The sequence below is a fragment of the Thalassophryne amazonica genome, chromosome 5 (assembly GCF_902500255.1).
Source record: "Thalassophryne amazonica chromosome 5, fThaAma1.1, whole genome shotgun sequence".
NCBI lineage: Eukaryota > Metazoa > Chordata > Actinopteri > Batrachoidiformes > Batrachoididae > Thalassophryne > Thalassophryne amazonica.
This window is the reverse complement of record NC_047107.1, coordinates 55,283,843-55,303,310: the sequence shown is the minus strand read 5'-3', so window position 1 is coordinate 55,303,310 and position 19,468 is coordinate 55,283,843. Positions and strand designations below refer to the sequence as shown.

The following is a 19,468-nucleotide window of genomic DNA, read 5'->3' as shown; positions in this document are numbered from 1 at the left end:
TTCAAAGCCTGCCCACAGGCGAATGACGCAACCGACAGGCGTGAAAAAACTCACGCATGCGCACGAAGGTTCAAGCTTGGCTGATGCAATCACACATGATTCAAATCCATATAGTTTTTGAAAAAAATAAAAAGTTACTTTTTGGACAGACCTCGTATACCTGCTTACTCCAGCCCTATCCCAGCAGTCATAGGGTGAGAGGTGGGGTACACCCTGGACAGGACACCGGTCTATCACAGGGTCACATACTGACAAACAAAACACATTCGCACTCTCACCCACTCCTATGGTCAATTTAAAGTTATCAGTCCACCTAACCTGCATGTCTTTGGAGGTTGGAGAAAGCCTGAGCACTCACAGACAGCCCACATAAGCACAGGGAGAACATGCCCCACACTCTTAATTGGAGAAATCTCGTATAGAAAATGGATGGATGGATGGATCATATCATGAGAATCGTATGTAATCAGGTGGATTGGTAATATAGTCGATTACCAGAGTATGTAATCATACCTAAAATCAATATCATATATAAAATAATAGGTAGTAATAAGAACTGCCATTACAAATTTTGGCTACAATTGGAAAAAAAAAATTACCCCCTGATTTTGAAATCAGGGCAGAAATTGGGACCAAACAATCAGCAATATGGAGACCGCCCTTACATCACTTTTAGAGTTACAACTTACAGTAAATTCTCCGCTCTGCCCCTCAGTGGTGCACACGGCAGCATGTGTGCGCTCTCTTACTGTCTGTGTAGTTGCATCAGCCGTGTGCTTTTCACAAGTATTTTGAAAACAACACCTTATGATTGGCAAGACCAATTCCTATGCACACATTAAAATTAATGCAACATTAATATTACATAATAAACCATTGCTTTGGTAATAAATAATTTGGCTTGAGTGCAAAAAAAAAAGCAATGCAAACCCCTCTGCTCTTAGTCAGGATAAACTAATTTTAAATAGAAGTGTTTGATAATAACATGCAAAGAAAACCATCTTAAGTCTTTTACACAGTAGTCAGTGATCTTGGCAACAACATTCTGTATCTCACCAATCAGTTTTATGCTACATCCAAGCTTCAGTGTCCAGGCTCTCAGACTGTCCAGGATAGGAGCAACCTTTGCTGCCCATGGCTGGAGAATGTGACAGAGGATGGCTTTTATCTGTAAAAACATGATGCATTTGGGACGTCTGTGGTGACAGTGGTGGGGTGTGGCAGGGCGACAGGGTGTCCTGAACCTGCAGATCTCTGTAGCTGACTGGGGTAGGGATACGTGATGGGGTGTTTTCTGGCCGATTGTCAGTTCGAGGCTTTATCCTGGGTTTCTGCTTAAATTTACAGAGAGGGTTGACAGTGTCTGCCTTCTTCCGATCTTTGTTAGACTGCAACATGTCTCCATCTGTGTCCCCGTTGGCGAGGAAAGGCGAGGATGGCCGGGGAGACTCAGAGCGGGATTCACTGAGGCTTAAGCACATGGAAGAGTTTTCACTAGAGGAATCCTGGAAGGAGCAGTCTTCAGAAGGGGGGAGTGCCACACAAGAGGAACAGGCCTCTGGAGGTACGAGGTCATCACAATCTTGTAAGTCATAAGGGAAGTTTGGCTGGTGATTCTCCAAAGGAACATCACCTTTAGGTCTTGTGCCCCAGCTGAGGCCATCATGCTGTCCTGTCAGCAGTCCTGTTGGAGCACAGCTTCCATGATCACCATTTATATTCCTGCAATGAGAAGCAGTTTGTGTGAGGGTCAGATTCATTACTCTGTCCGAGTCTGGCTCTGCAATACCAGGCAGGGAAGCAATTAGTTCCTGCTTCTCTATGCAGCTAGGGATAGTTGACAGATTCTTGAGACCCCCTCTACACTCTCTCCAATTCTCAGAGTCTTCCTGACCGGAGTTTTGTATTCCTCCAAAACCCTGACCATACAGTATATTCAATGGGTCTTCCAGTGGGTACTGACAGGGATTAGTTTTTTTGGATTCCTTGAGGTCAGGCAAAGTCCCAATCTTTGTCCCAACATTTAGGGAAGAGGTAGATGAGTTAGAAGAGGAGTAGGCAGAGTCAGTTATGTTAGAATCAGTGGTTACTGGCACTAAATGTGTCCTAGCTCCTTGCAGAACAGCTCTTCCTTGGACTCTGCAATACCCTCCCTTGGTCTGTTGTGTATTGGCCAAGAACTCAGCCTCAAAGGTGCGATAAAGATCCCGCTCCCTCTGGGGATCTAATGTAGGCATCTGGAAGCCAAAGCTCAGTCCTTCCTCCTCGGGTTCATGTTGGTCCAGTCCAGATGAACTCCTCTGATGCCCTCGACCAATAGATTGAGAGCTGTGCGAGGTCCTAGGGGAGCGAACGCCATGATGGTGAGAGGTGCGGGGAGAAGAGTGTGGAGAACGTCGCCCTCCAGTGGTAACAGCTGGCAATAACTTGCTTTTCCCTATGGAGGGTGAGCGAGGGGCAGGAAGTTTGGGATTAGGTATGTTCTTTTTGCTTGGGCTGCTGTTGTTGCTCTGGGTACCCTTAATAGGTGAGCTGGAGCATGAGGACAACTGTCTCTTGGTGAAGCCCCCACTGATTCTAGGGGAAGATGGTGTCACTTGTTTGGTCTGAAGGCCCTCTCGTCTATCTGAGGTTAGAGGCTGAGATTCTTTGTAGCGAGAAGCAGGCCCTGGGCTGGCATCAATGGATTGAGGACGGCTAAGTAACTTACTCTGACTGTGGGACCGTGGAGGATGGAATCTTCTTGGCCCTTCATTTCCCAGAGAACGTCCTCTCTCTGTGTGGGAGGTTTGCGTTCCCTCTGGAGTTTCTTGTGGGAGGTTGGGCTTGAGTATTGGAGCAACTGTATGCCGTTCGCGAGAATGGCTGCGTGCACGGGGCAGACCAGGACGTTTGGAAGGAGTCTGAGTTCCACCTCCTGTCCTCTCAATCACATGCTTTCCTTCCTTGCGGTTGACAAGTAGAACTACCTCTTCACCAGAGCGCCGTGCCGTGCCCCCAAGTGAGTGCCTTCCCCTTCCTCCCCCTCCTCCTCCACCTCCCTTGGAGGAGGCTGTAGAGGAGTCACTGTCTCCAGACAGATGTCTTCTCACTGGTTCCTTATTCCTGAAAAGTAAAAACAATATATTGGAAATAATAATAGTAATAATAATGATAATAATTCATAAAAAGTGTGAAGTACTTGCTCCTAAATTTGGTACTTTAATGGGTTTTATAGAATAGTGTCTCTGATTCAGCTCTCCTGGCATTGTTAGATTTACAGTTAACATCGTCTCCTCAGACAATGATGTGACACATCACGTGCAAAATTTAGAATTTGCACGTCTCCTAACTACTACCAACTACTAAGGATTGATGTATCTTGAACAGTGAGCACCGAGATCCTGCAGGATTACAGGGAAGACGTGTACAAGTGGGGTCAGGATTACAGGTCGAGCAGAGTATTTAACCTCACACAATGCATGGCTCGTGCTCCTCCACTGTCACACACTTGCGAGATGTTCTGATTCAACTGTATACTTGGTCCAACACTCACAGAAAGACCAAATGTACGTTTCTCAGATAATACAGAGTGATTAAAAACAACATGTAAAGTAGATGTAGCAGGCAGTTCTATTTATAAATGCTCAACAATGGGCAGTATATTTTTAAAGTTGATAGTTTGTTTCTATGGAGCCCACCTGTTGACCTTCTTGATTTAGCTGTGAGCAGTTGTCTGAAGGTAAATACTATCAGATTAGAGTTTATCAAGTGCAGCACACATGAAAGGGAAAGGCCCACTCATTTGAAAGAGCCTTTGGGTCCACGTGTGGTCAGACCATCGTTCAGCTGAGAAACTGAGCCACACATTGGCTGGAGGCCAAAGTAAACCACCATTCAGACTCTAATTGTGTAGAACAATGGGCTCGTCACCATCTGGCATACAGGAAAGGTTTTCAATTTACTCAACTTTTCTAGCTGCACAAAGAGCAGCTCTAAGTCTTTCTGTATACAATAGAAAGAGTCAACATGTCACCACTCTAACGAAGTCACTAAACCTGACACTGCTCATATCTGAGTCTTCATTTAACACCGGCTTCACACTAATTCATACCAGCTGTTTGTGTTGAAAGAGAAGTAAATCTGGGCCAACAGCTCTCAGAGCTCCAGCCTAGTTTAGCCAGAGGACAGTCAAATTAACCAATGGAATGTTGCAGCCACCAGGTGGTGCCAAACGTCAGATGGCAGGGTGGATTTTTCCAGACACTGTCACCTGAGATTAGATAAATCAGGTCTAGTCTAATCTGTGGATCCTGTTTCATGTTTTGTTGTTATTGTTTATGTGTATTGTTCTGTGTGCATTTTCTACCTCTGTGTATTATATATATATATATATATATATATATATATATATATATATATGTACAGTATTGTTCAGAATAATAGTAGTGCTATGTGACTAAAAAGATTAATCCAGGTTTTGAGTATATTTTTTATTGTTACATGGGAAACAAGGTACCAATAGATTCAGTATATTCTCACAAATCCAACAAAACCAAGCATTCATGATATGCACACTCTTAAGGCTATGAAATTGGGTTATTAGTATTACATATAGGAAAAATCGACCCAAAATGTATTGCGTCCTCAGGATTGTTTTTTTTTAGCTGATAAATGCACTTTTAATGGCATTACTACAGTAATAATTTTTGCGTAGCAGTGCCTGGCTAATGTGCTTTATTTTGTAATTACTTTAGTGTTTGTTGACTGTTACTTTCACATGCATTATCTCCATATCTGTCGTCATGGAGGAGCATGCAAATTTCATGAATATGATGGCCCCAGAAGTGAAAAAAGTTCTTGCTGTAAGGGGTGTTCCCTGCACTGGAAAACACCGGTGGAAAAAGACGGTGAGTCTTGCAGAGAAAGCCGAACAAGTTTATCTGATTTTGGAGAAGTATGATCACAAAGAGTCTGAGAAAAGTGACGGTGGGTGACGAAGTTGGATGGCTCTGTTCACGATCTCAACAGGAGAGCTGTGACGTGAACAATGGATTTGAAACAGCTACGGGTCGTTCGTGTTAGTGATATGACCTGCTTTTTGACTATAGTGTACTGTGGATGTACAAATGAAAGAATCAAGCAATACAAGCATGACGATGGCTGTCACATATTTACTGATCATCATCTGGAACTTGTGAAATGTGGAAGTATCGAAGGGCACAATGACTATTTACATACAAAGCTGTGTGAAACCGGATTGCGCCAGACACCAGAATGATATTCTACATAGCTGCTGTGTGCAAACATGGGAGAAGTAAAATCAGAGATACGGCTGTGTTTCAGGGTATGTAATTATTACTACTTTTTTGTGGTTATCGAGTCTTGATTAGACATATTTGATATGTTTTTTTTGCTGCTTGTTTGTTTGTTTGTTTGTTTTTGAAGATATGTTAACACAAGCTTTCTGAATACACCAGAGGTTACAAAGTCAGAGCCGGAAAAACACTTGGTCGGCCAATCTTGGAAATTTTAGGCGAAACAAATAGGGTGCCCCCTTATGGAGGTACGTAAGTACCTATATGTGATAGAGAGAATTATGGGAGCATGAGTGCCGACTTGTGCCCTCACCTGAGAGGATTAAAGTGGCGTGGTTCAGATCGGTCTCGAGGCGGCCGTGGAAGTAGAGCACGTGCTGCACCGGAGTCCATGTCATTGAGCGCAGGAGGGTTCTGAGTGGAGCCCGGCTGCATGAAGGAGGATGCCCCACACTGTGCAGCCAGAGCCTCCAGGGTGCGCCGGTCAGGAGGTTTGTTGGGTGCAATGCCATCACTGCGCCAGTGTGGACCTGGGCTAGTGGAGCGGGATGAGTGTGCACTTGAGGACTTGCTCTGGGCTCCCTGGCTCTGACTGCTGGCTTTAGCCTGATGGTAGCGATGAGCTGAACAGACAAATGTCACACACACAGTAAAAACATACTTCTGACCAACACCAACACTTTGTTCAAGTCTCAAATTAATCCAGCATTTGCCTTTCTCAAAGATGGAGATGGAACTTGCTGATACTGTTTAAGAGAATAGCTCCCAACCTCTGACCTCCATGTTTCCCATCACTCCCTGCTTTGCTCCGATTTGATTAACCAAAACACGTTAAACAATTCAGGAGCTGGAGGCTGCAGCCTCTTTATGAAAACCTCCTTAAATGGTAAATGGACTGCATTTATATAGCACTTTTCCATCTGCATCAGATGCTCAAAGCACTTTACAATGATGACTCACACTCACACAGACACATTCACACACCGATGTCAGGGCCATGCCATGCAAGGCACTCACTACACACCGGGAGCAACTTGGGGATTAAGGACCTTGCCCAAGGGCCCTTAGTGTCAGGCTGGGGCTTGAACTGAGGAGCCTCTGGTCTCAAGCCCAATGCTTAACCACTAGACCATCACCTCCGCGTCGGCTGATAAATACTTGAAGAGTAGAAAAATTGTTCATAATTTCAAATAGATTGGAATTCTAATTAAAATGAATGAATCATTTAAATCTGATGTTGAGTTGCAGAAACAAAGCACTAGAGCTTTGCTTGCAAACGCATAAAATAATTTATCCATGAATACTAGATTTAACCTTTAAAAAAGTCATACATCAGTAATGCTTGAGAAAAATAACATCTTGGAAAAACTACGTCTGAAGTTTATTATGTATACACTAAGAATCAAGAAGCCAACAGAAACTAACATGGTTTATGGAGAATTAGAACAATATCCACTTTTATTCAGTAAAAGACAATAATTAGCTATTGGGGAGGAATCCATCACTGTGTAAAAAACAAACTACATTAACAGATGAATTTAATTAAACAGAGCAATGTATTTTGCCATGGATACTCCATAGGATTTATGATTGATATGCATAACAAAGGTTAAAAGGTCAGTTTCTGCAGAAGTGGTCTTCTGAAGTAAAAGAAATGTCACATTGGAATTTTTAGCCCCTATCTTGACAGTGGGCATATAACATGTAACACAAATGGTTTTGGAGTATGTCTGCCCACACAGTGCTATTTACAGTGCACAAAATGTCAGTGCCAACCAGGCAGACACATTAAAGCATAGGGGAGATCAGGCCTTTGCAGTAGCTACTCCCATATTATGAACCTGCCACTCTGCAACACAGTCTCACTGACACTGGACACTTTTAAAGTTCAGCTAAAAACCCATTTTTATTCTCTGTATGAGATTTGTTAATCATTTTGACCTGTGTTTTCATGTGTGTTGTTTTAATTCATCTCCTGCATCTAAACACTTGTGCCTATGAATTTGATTTTAAAGCAAATTTGCTCAAAGTCAGATCTCTTTGTCCTTGGATTCCACCAAGTTTGGCTGAACCCAGTAATGCTGTACATATCCTTTTTGATACATACAGACATTAAAGGGTTAAACTGGTGAAAACTCTTTGGGCTCTATCTTATATCTGGTGTAAACTGGCACAGAATCTAGGGTGCAGGTGTCACTGCTTGTTTCATCAGACAACTTTTGTCATTTTTATACCCGTATCCACTGAATCATTCGGATTCAGATTCAGACAACTTTATTGATCCCTAAAAGGGCAATTCATTTCACACCCAGTTACCTCAGACAAAAATATACCAATTAATTCACAATTATTACTATTTGAATGTAATAATGGCACACATCATAATTAAAACAACCGTACGCAGGGTTCTAGGTAGGATAAAATTTTAGCGTAGTGGTAATGTCAAGGGAGTGAAGCGACGGTGGGGGGTGGGGGGGTGGTGGGGGTGCAGAAGGGGGGAAGCTTTTGAAAATTAAAGCTAAAAATTGGCCATTCTAGGGGTACCCAAATGGGAAAAGCCAGGTACGACAACCCAAGTCCCTTCATCATGTCCAGAAGGCTGGGGAAGTTTGTTGAGTGGCCAATTTCATTCTGGGTTAGCCAGTACATGGCCCTCAGTGAGGCAGTCGGAGTCCGTGGACATTTTTAAGTCAAGACCTAAAACCTATTTTTATTCTCTTTCTTATGAGTAGTTTTTATTTTGTTATGTTTTATTCTTTTACTTCTGTTTTTAATTAGGTATTTGAATTTTTTATTTTTTATTTATTTATTTAAATTTTTTTATGTTGAACTGTTCTGTGTGAGGCACCTTGAGACAACTTTTGTTGTAATTTGGCGCTTTATAAGCTGATTAAATTGAAACTGAACAACATTTTATTGAGTCTTAAAGTAAATAAATATGAAATTGGTTACTGGATCCTAAAACTCTGAACATAATAAACTCTACATGGTGGATCCTTGATCTCTGGACATAAACAGAAATAAAATCTGCTTGTTTTTGTCAAAAGCATTTCCTTTCAGACATTATTATTGGCATGAATTTCTTTCCATACCTATGAGCTGAGGTCTTGCAGCTGTGCTGCAGGTCAGGTTTATAAAGAATGCCGGACGTCTCATTTTGGAAGGACAAAACATTTTAGTTGATTGTAGTTTATTGTCTGTATTGCAACGTTTGTAAGAGGTCTCATTTTATTCAAAGCGGCGATTTGTTTTGAAGTTATTAATTCCGAGCGGACTTTGTCTCAGCAGAGAGCTGCGCAGCGTTTGAAGCTGTGACAAAACAGAGGACGATTCTCCTTTCTTGACTGCAACAAGACAAGAGTCCCAGTTAGTGACTTTAATCCACACAAAAGTGACTCATGATATTTTAATGGCTTTCAGAGGGGTTAAGAAGCAGACTTACCGCTTCTGAAGAGCAGTGAATCAAAGAGCCACGAGCCATTGAATTGAAGCTGGAGTCGCGCTGCAGAAACAGTTGATTACAGACGCTGTATTGAAAATCGTAACGGTCCAAAATAAGCGTAATGGTCCAAAATTATAGCGTAACGGGCTGTAACGCAAGTTTGCGTTACCTACAAACCTGCGTACATATACATTTGATTGTTTATGTAAGCTAAACTTTGAAACAGTGCGTCATCTGAATTGAGGCAGTGTGAGTGTGGGGGGAGGCCGCAGCAGCACATGGCCGCGCAGCCAAGCTTGGGGGGGAATGGGGAGCTGCTGCAGCTAAAGCCGTGCTGCCTCCCAGAGGGGGAAGGGAGTGGCGTGAGCCGGGGTGGGGGTGGGGGGGGGGACAGAGGCGTGCATCATCTGTGCAGCTGAGTTTATATCAGTCTCTGTCCATGTGTGAGTGGCCTTGACGACAGCCACAGAAAGCTGCAAGGGAGGGGCAGATGAAGAGGGAGCCGAATATCTTCACCAAGGCCGTTGAATCCTTCAGGGGAGCATTTTAACCTTCGGTAGCTAATAAGGCTGCCATGTTTTGGTTTAAGCAGAGAGGCACAAAATTCCAATACAGTCTCTCTTTAGCCGTCCAGATCCAATTGTGAATATTGAATTGGTCTTCAACATCAATTCCTTTGCAGGGCAGACAATTGCTCCAAGATGGTTTCCAACTTGCAAAAGTTAATGCAGTCTGAGATTGTACCGCCTTGCCCACCTCATTAATCATGACGGACAGATGTGGGGTTGTGGTAGTGTGGCAGCCGTCTTTCCAATTTTCCGGTAGGTCAGGGCAGCGCCTACCATAAAGGCAAATAAGAATAAGTAAATCCTCAACGTCTTCCATGGAAAGTGGTGCCAAGCACGCGACGCGCCATTTCTCCCAGGCGTCGAGAACATACCCTGCAGGATACGTTCCATCTGGGCACGCAGGGTTCCCCAGCCCTGATTTCCTTGTTGAAAAAATTGTGTCAATAATGTTAAGAGTCCAGCTGTAGTTCAAAGAATTCACAGTCTGGTGAAGTTGGGACTTTGAAGGTTGGGGCAGAGACAGAGAAAAAACACAGAAGGAGAGGAGAGGAGGAGATGTGACCGCCCTCGCTGGAGTCCCAAGCTTGAATCATGATAAAACATGCAGTCATGTGGGTGTGTGAATCCAAAAATGAGGTATGGCCATGCACAGAGCTGGAGCATTGATGTCATCCATCACCAAACAGTGTTTGTGCCTTACACCACACACACACACACACACACACACACACACACACACACACACACACACACACACACACACACACACACACACACACACACACACACACACACACACACACACACAAACAGATCTGGAGTCTAGTGCTGTATAAAAAGCGCAACACTCAAACACACCTTACATAAGTGGGTGTACAATGCATGTACACTTTGCTTGCCACCATATATTGTCATCAGTCACCTGAAATGGTGTATTATGATGACAGTATATTACAGCAACTGTGTGTGTGTGTGGGGGGGGGGGCTTTCTGGTTCTCTCTCTCTCTCTCTTCCTCTATCTCTCTCTCGCACACACACACACACACACACACACACACACACACACACACACACACACACACACACACACACACACACACACACACACACCCCAATGAACATTTCACTTCATATTTAACTGTTGACAAAACTGTAACAGTAAAACTTACAATTCATAATCTACATTGTTTATAAATGTAACAATTCAATTCTTTTTATGCAGAAAGTGTCAAGGCGGGTGGCCCCTTGATACAAACTCCCAAACCAGGCTTTAATGTATAAGAAGTCGTCATGTTTATTGAGCTCTATTGAGCTGAGTATTCCATTAACTTTAACTAGTAATGACTTCATGACTTTCTTTGCTAACAAAATTTTAACTATTAGAGAAAAAATTACTCATAACCATCCCAAAGACGTATCGTTATCTTTGGCTGCTTTCAGTGATGCCGGTATTTGGTTAGACTCTTTCTCTCCGATTGTTCTGTCTGAGTTATTTTCATTAGTTACTTCATCCAAACCATCAACATGTTTATTAGACCCCATTCCTACCAGGCTGCTCAAGCCCTACCATTATTTAATGCTTCGATCTTAAATATGATCAATCTGTCTTTGTTAGTTGGCTATGTACCACAGGCTTTTAAGGTGGCAGTAATTAAACCATTACTTAAAAAGCCATCACTTGACCCAGCTATCTTAGCTAATTATAGGCCAATCTCCAACCTTCCTTTTCTCTCAAAAATTCTTGAAAGGGTAGTTGTAAAACAGCTAACTGATCATCTGCAGAGGAATGGTCTATTTAAAGAGTTTCAGTCAGGTTTTAGAATTCATCATAGTACAGAAACAGCATTAGTGAAGGTTACAAATGATCTTCTTATGGCCTCGGACAGTGGACTCATCTCTGTGCTTGTTCTGTTAGACCTCAGTGCTGCTTTTGATACTGTTGACCATAAAATTTTATTACAGAGATTAGAGCATGCCATAGGTATTAAAGGCACTGTGCTGCGGTGGTTTGAATCATATTTGTCTAATAGATTACAATTTGTTCATGTAAATGGGGAATCTTCTTCACAGACTAAGGTTAATTATGGAGTTCCACAAGGTTCTGTGCTAGGACCAATTTTATTCACTTTATACATGCTTCCCTTAGGCAGTATTATTAGACGGTATTGCTTAAATTTTCACTGTTACGCAGATGATACCCAGCTTTATCTATCCATGAAGCCAGAGGACACACACCAATGAGCTAAACTGCAGGATTGTCTTACAGACATAAAGACATGGATGACCTCTAATTTCCTGCTTTTAAACTCAGATAAAACTGAAGTTATTGTACTTGGCCCCACAAATCTTAGAAACATGGTGTCTAACCAGATCCTTACTCTGGATGGCATTACCCTGACCTCTAGTAATACTGTGAGAAATCTTGGAGTCATTTTTGATCAGGATATGTCATTCAAAGCGCATATTAAACAAATATGTAGGACTGCTTTTTTGCATTTACGCAATATCTCTAAAATCAGAAAGGTCTTGTCTCAGAGTGATGCTGAAAAACTACTTCATGCATTTATTTCCTCTAGGCTGGACTATTGTAATTCATTATTATCAGGTTGTCCTAAAAGTTCCCTAAAAAGCCTTCAGTTAATTCAAAATGCTGCAGCTAGAGTACTGACGGGGACTAGAAGGAGAGAGCATATCTCACCCATATTGGCCTCTCTTCATTGGCTTCCTGTTAATTCTAGAATAGAATTTAAAATTCTTCTTCTTACTTATAAGGTTTTGAATAATCAGGTCCCATCTTATCTTAGGGACCTCGTAGTACCATATCACCCCAATAGAGCGCTTCGCTCTCAGACTGCAGGCTTACTTGTAGTTCCTAGGGTTTGTAAGAGTAGAATGGGAGGCAGAGCCTTCAGCTTTCAGGCTCCTCTCCTGTGGAACCAGCTCCCAATTCAGATCAGGGAGACAGACACCCTCTCTACTTTTAAGATTAGGCTTAAAACTTTCCTTTTTGCTAAAGCTTATAGTTAGGGCTGGATCAGGTGACCCTAAACCATCCCTTAGTTATGCTGCTATAGACGTAGACTGCTGGGGGGTTCCCATGATGCACTGTTTCTTTCTCTTTTTGCTCTGTATGCACCACTCTGCATTTAATCATTAGTGATCGATCTCTGCTCCCCTCCACAGCATGTCTTTTTCCTGGTTCTCTCCCTCAGCCCCAACCAGTCCCAGCAGAAGACTGCCCCTCCCTGAGCCTGGTTCTGCTGGAGGTTTCTTCCTGTTAAAAGGGAGTTTTTCCTTCCCACTGTAGCCAAGTGCTTGCTCACAGGGGGTCGTTTTGACCGTTGGGGTTTTACATAATTATTGTATGGCCTTGCCTTACAATATAAAGCGCCTTGGGGCAACTGTTTGTTGTGATTTGGCGCTATATAAAAAAATTGATTGATTGATTGATGTTTATTACAGGCAGTGGTTCAGCACACAGGTGGTCAGATAGCGGAGCAGAGGTACAAGCAGGGTGAGGCACAAACGTAGTCATCTCCAGGCAGGGGTCAGAGGCACGAGCAAACACTGGCATAAAGGCTGAGGCAAGAAGGTGCAGTCGAAAAACACAGAACAAGGTACTGGTACACGGCAAGACTAATCAGGACTAGAAACAAGGAGGCTGGAGATTGTGCAAGAAGTGACAACAATCTGCAGAGGGGCTGTGAGACTGTGAGGGTTTATATGAAGGTGGACTAATGAGGGACAGGTGGTGTTAACAAGGTGCATGTGAGGAACAATCTAGAAAGGGGGCTTGGCTAGTGAACAAAGAGGAAACACTGTGCAAGATGGGGAGGAAGAGAGTGCACAAAGTAGGATACAGAGACGCGAGAGCAAGTGCCAAGAGTGAGAGTGACAGAAACCGGCAGACAGAAACAAAGTGTGAGACAAGGACAATAGCAGGTGCAGTGCTGTGGAGTGAGAACATAATTAACTGGGTGTGAGGAATAACAGGAAACAATGAACAGGCTTGACATAAGACAGAATAAAATATAACAGAACAGGGCAAGAACAGGAACAAATAATAAAGCAGAACAAGGAAAACATGATACAGATACAAAACCCAATGTTACAATGTAACTGACAACACAAATGAGAAAATACAGTGGTCCCTCATTTATTGCGGGAGTTACATTCTAAAAATAACTCGCGAGAAGCGAAATCCGCAAAGTAGTCAGCGCTATTTTTTGCAATTATTATAGATGTTTTAATGCTGTAAAACCCGTCACTACACACTTTGTATACACTTTTCTCAAACAGGCATTAACATTTTCTTACTTTTCTCTCCTGTGTAAACACTCTCTTTTTTCTTCTGGGCAAGAAGATTATAAACAGACACACGCAGAACTCTCCCTTCGCTCACTGCCTCCGGAGGTACGGCTTTGGGACCCGCAAAGAATCCATCTCCTCTCGCGGTGGCCACGGAGCTCTGCGGCTGAGGTCAACATCCGCATCAAAACAGCGAGCGTGGTCTCTGGACCTGTTGCCAGATTTGGCGCAGCTCCGCACAGCAGACAGGAGGGCGGTGTGAGTGGCCCACTGCTGCGTTTACTGAGCCCGCAGACTCAGTAAGCTCTTCGGAGGCAGTGAGGGCAATAGCGGTGATGCCGACCGGTGCCGCGACCGGCCCGCCTGATAGGGACGCAGAACACAATGGCGCCAAAAAAAAAAGCGCGCAAAATTGCACTAAAAAGAATCCGCGAAACTGCGAGGCCGCGAAAGGTGAATCGCGTTATAGCGAGGGACCACTGTACACAAATGATAAACTAATGATCAATAATGCAAACATAATCTGACAGAACAAAACTAGAACAGAAATGGGTGATGACAACAGAATGACAAGAAACAAAGTGTCAAGAAAAACATAACAGAACTAGAAGCACTCAGAGAGTGCAAACCTCCGCCAAGGCCATGGGGTCACTGACGCCATAACATCTACACGCCGTGGAATCATTGAACCTAAAAAAGTCTAACAATGATGTTTGCTCAGTAGTAAAAAAAAGTTTCATCTGCTGTGACTGGATAGCATGTATCCTTAGCGCTTGGCATCACAGTTTATTGCAACTTGCACCTTTCCCAGAAGCTACTGTCATCTGAGCACTGATATTGATATTGCATGTGCTTATAGAGAAAAACAAATAAGAGACAAAATTCAATTTATTATTCAACTAAACTGCAAATATATGAATTTTTTAACATTTATGAAACACTTCTCTAAACAAGGCCATAGGGTCACTGACCCTAAAGAGATTCCCTCCTTGGCACAGTGATCTATTTATTTTTGTCTCTTTCTCTAAAATTTTATATAATAATCATTAGATTATTAATATATAAACAAAATAAATGTAAGAAATATTACTATTTGAAAACAAATGCACCCGAACGTGATGACAGCTGCAACTGCTTAATGCTAACGTTTAACATTGAAAATTCCACAGACATGCTAACGTCTGATCACCACTAAAATTTATTCACTTGTTCCTCTTGTCATTCCCAACCACTCCACAAAATTTCATCAAAATCTGTTCAAAATTTTTTGAGTTATCCTGCTGACAGACAGACAAACAAACAAACAAATGCGACCGAAAACATAGCCTCCTTGGTGGAGGTAATAAATCCTGGTGAAAATAAATATTAATAAATCAACACGGAAAAGAACGATAGAAAGGGAAAAAACCTGAATAGACCCCCAGATCCAGCCGAAACCGTGACAGAAAGCACGACCAGACTGACAGGTAAGAAAGTTTTAATGGCGTTTAATATGTCATGTCATCCTCAGGAAGACACTTTAGGGGAGCTGATAGTCTAGTAGTCTAGTGGTTAAGGCACTGGGCTTGAGACCAGAAGATCCTTGGTTCAAATCCCAGCCTGACTGGAAAATCACTAAGAGCCCATGGGCAAGGTCCTTAATCCCCTAGTTGATCCCGGTGTGTAGTGAGCATCGTGTATGGCAGCACCCTGACAACGGGATGAATGTGAGGCATTATGTGTAAAGCACTTTGAGCATCTGATGCAGATGGAAAAGTGCTACATAAATGTAATCCATTTAGGTGCATTTGGTTAGGGAAAAAAGTGTTAGTATTTGTTGTTAACGTGTCGCGGGTATTCAGCTGTTTTTAGAGAGGACACTCACAGAGCGGCACATAGTTTTAAAGAAAAAAAAGCGTAAAAATATAAAAATGTTTGGAAAGATTAAAGTGTTAGATTACTCGTTACTGAAAAAAAGCAGTCAGATTAGAGTAACACATTACTATGTAACGCATTACCGGCATACCTGTTAATGAACACAATAAATCCAACTCTTTGTACCCAGCTCCCAGGTTTACACAGCTGTTTCTTGCCACTCAAATAGCAATGTGCACTTGGAGAAGTCCAAAATAGATTTGTAATTTGTACCAACTGTGTAGCTCGTATTTGCATCTGCTGTCAAGATAGGGCCCTTTGACTCATTTTGCTCTTTCTCACACACACACACACACACACACACACACACACACACACACACACACACACACACACACACACACACACACACACACACACACACACACACACACAGTACTGATAACAATATCCCTGCAAGTCATGAAGTAATGAAATGGAAATATGCAGCACAAAAAGGTCTTCAGGAGCAGTGTTGGAAAGCTCTAACTTAAGAATTACATTGACAGAACAAAACAGAGTGTTTTTGATAATCATATAATACTGTGTGAGCTTCAACATGGCCTCTTGTGGCTAGAAATGCAACACCAATTATGATTTCAGCTGGTGTGTGCCGTCCACACCAGAGCGCTGACATCACTACTTTGGCACTTTGGAATGTTGGGGAAGGAAGCAGCATCCCACCCTGCATGTTTAAAACCCAACTTTGATTAAACACTTATGCAAAATCCAAACAACTAAATGTTTCTGAAAACAGAGGTAACACGTATTGTACTGTTGTAGGTATTTAAAGAACTTGTGATAAAGGGGCTGATGTAAGACAACTATGAAAGATTCCATTTATATATATATACATAAATATACACACAGTAAAAGTCATATATATTGGATTCAGGTGGACCAGAGAATTTTGTCTGTTATAATCGAAATCTGCTATATGTATAAAATGGACAAAATCTGTTATATGTATGTAATCGATTAGTTATAGACAGGCCATGCTGACCAATCCACGGGGAATCCCCAGTACCAATAAGGCTTACGTATTTCCATGATTGAATGCCTGCCTGACCTTGAAAAAAAAAAAATATATATATATATATATATATATATATACGAGGTCTGTTAGAAAAGTATCCGACCTTTTTATTTTTTCAAAAACCTGATGGATTTGAATCACGTGTGCTTGCATGAGCCAACCTTGAACCTTCGTGCGCATGCGTGAATTTTTTCACGCCTGTCGATTGCGTCATTTGCTTGTAAGCAGCCTTTGTGTGAGGATGGGTGGAGTCTCTCGTCATTTTTTCTTTGCAAGGAAATGGTGGAACGACTGGAGCAGCTCGACTGCATCAAATTTTGCCAGAAACTGAGCGACAACCAGGTGGAAACCATTCGGATTATTCAAACGGCTTTCGGTGACGATGCTATGGGCATCACACAGATTAAGGAGCTGTACAACCAGTTTAAAGATGGCCGCACAACGGTGGAGAGCGCGCTGCGCTCCGGGCGGTCATCAACATGCTGAAATGACCAGATCATTTCCAAAGTGAACGCTGTGATGATGTGGGACCGTCTTGTGACTCCGAAAATTGTGGAAGAGGTGGACATCAGCACTTTTTCGGCACATTCCACTGTGACAGAAGATTTTGCCATGAAAAGAGTTGCAGCAAAATTCATCGGCATGAAGCTGAAGGCGCAGCAACAGCGCCTCTGTGTTGAAGTCTCACAGGACATGTTGTGACATGCCCAGCTCTTCCACCATTCGGAAGATTCAGACGGCTTTCGGTGGCTTTTCAGTCTTGTGACTAAAGCCGTGGTCACAACCCGCCATACTTGCACGTGCGTGCAGTCTACTTGCAAAAACGTGGGCTAAATTTGGAGATCCGTACGTCGTAAGTACTGCCTCAGTACGAATTTAGGAGCACGCAGACACATGCAGACACGCCATAGAGGTTTTAGTGCATGCAGAACTTTCGCTGCGGTCAGGCTGCGGATTCACCAGCAGTACAGATGACGCACGTTGTGAGTACTGCCTCAGTACGGATTCAAAGCAGCACATTTTCATTCAATTACTATTGAATTAACCAAATCCGTACGTAGGCAGTACGGATTATGGCACTCACCACGTACTATGGAGGCCGACAGACTTGCATGCACGACGCAGCTTCTCACTCGAACTTGGACTTTATTTCCAACCGTCAGCAACACAGACACTCCACAGCTTCACTCTGATAACTAGCTGTAACTTTTCGAGGCAAGTAAACACTCGTACAACTGACCGCTGCAGGCTGGACATGCTCATGCATTGCAGACGGTGAAAAACACCTGCCGCTCCGGTCCCGCTCATAAAAAAGAAAAACGACCCCACACACACACACACACACACTGCTTTATTGTCAACTCTCTTTATCGTTACACTCCTAGAGACGTGCGTTGAACGTACTCCCTCCCTCCTCTTGCTACTGCCTCCATACGTTTTCACAAAAATGTAGTGGCCGTGGCATCCGCAGAAAATGTACGGCGAAAAAAAACGCACGGTGGGTTGTGACCGGGGCTTATCTGAGAAATGGTGGAAGAGCTGGGCATGTCACAACATGTCCTGTGAGACTTCAACACGGAGGCACTTTTGCTGCGCCATCAGCTTCGTGCCGATGAATTTTGCTGCAACTCTTTTCATGGCAAAATCTTCTGTCACAGTGGAATGTGCCGAAAAAGTGCCGATGTCCACCTCTTCCACAATTTTCAGATAGTCACACGACGGTCCCACATCACCACAGCGTACACTTTGGAAATGATCTGGTCATTTCAGCATGTTGATGGCCGCCCGGAGCCCAGCGCGCTCTCCACCGTTGTGCGGCCGACTTTAAACTGGTTGTACTGCTCCTTAATCTGTGTGATGCCCATAGCATCGTCACCGAAAGCCGTCTGAATAATCTGAATGGTTTCCACCTGGCTGTCGCTCAGTTTCTGGCAAAATTTGATGCAGTCGCGCTGCTCCAGTCGTTCTGCTGCCATTCCTTGCAAAGAAAAAAAACGGCGAGAGACTCCACCCATCCTCACACAAAGGCTGCTTACAAGCAAATGACGCAATCGACAGGCGTGAAAAAATTCATGCATGCACACGAAGGTTCAAGGTTGGCTCATGCAAGCACACGTGATTCAAATCCATCAGGTTTCTGAAAAAAATAAAAAGGTTGGATACTTTTCTAACAGACCTCGTATGTGTGTGTGTGTGTGTGTGTGTGTGTGTGTGTGTGTGTGTGTGTGTGTGTGTGTGTGTGTGTGTGTGTGTGTGTGTGTGTGTGTGTGTGTGTGTGTGTGTGTGTATACTAGCGCATTGCCCGTGGGGATCCACGGGCTCTAGATTGGGTAGTGTTTATAAAATAGGTAGCTAACTTTTTTCCAGGGTGATAATAAATTATGCAAAGTTTATATAATGATTTAGAATGGTGAGTGAGTCCAGAATGTAATCATCAATGTCCACTGTTCACTGTTGTTAGCTAATATCTGTAATTTCTCCAAAAACATTAGTCGTATCAACATTCCGTTTTGGCGCCGTTCACCCTTGACACAAAATACATAAGCACACCAAAAGACAAATGTTAGCTCTTCTCAGGTTCTCCGTGATTGAATGTACACGCACACATGCATACACGTGCACAGAGGCCACTCCACTTTTAATATATAGATGATTTACTGCCCCCTGCTGGAATGGTGTGTGAGTCCAGAATGTAACTATCATTGTCCATTGTTCACTGTTGCTTAATAATGTCCCTAATTTCTCAAAAAATTAGTCCTATCAACTTTCTGTTTTTGTGGCGTTCATCCTTGACCCAAAATACATAAGTATACCAAATGGCACATGTCAGCTCTTCCCAGTTTGTCCACGATTGAAGCCATACACACATATGCAGGCTCACGTACATGTACACAGAGTCCACTTGGCTTTTAATATATAGATA

General features: G+C 42.9%; 1 protein-coding gene across 1 annotated transcript in view; it reads right to left on the bottom strand.

The window, feature by feature from the left end:
• Window positions 1-260: 260 nt before the first annotated feature.
• The window catches only part of gas2l1 (growth arrest-specific 2 like 1), an 87,335-nt gene continuing 68,127 nt past the window's right edge, over window positions 261-19,468 (bottom strand). Inside the window, exons 4-5 of the mRNA XM_034170306.1 lie at window positions 5,611-5,920; window positions 261-3,105 (exon numbers count right to left, since the gene is read on the bottom strand). Of these exons, the coding sequence (XP_034026197.1) occupies window positions 1,071-3,105; window positions 5,611-5,920 (2,345 nt within the window). The 3' untranslated portion in view covers window positions 261-1,070. The remainder of the gene's footprint in view (window positions 3,106-5,610; window positions 5,921-19,468) is intronic.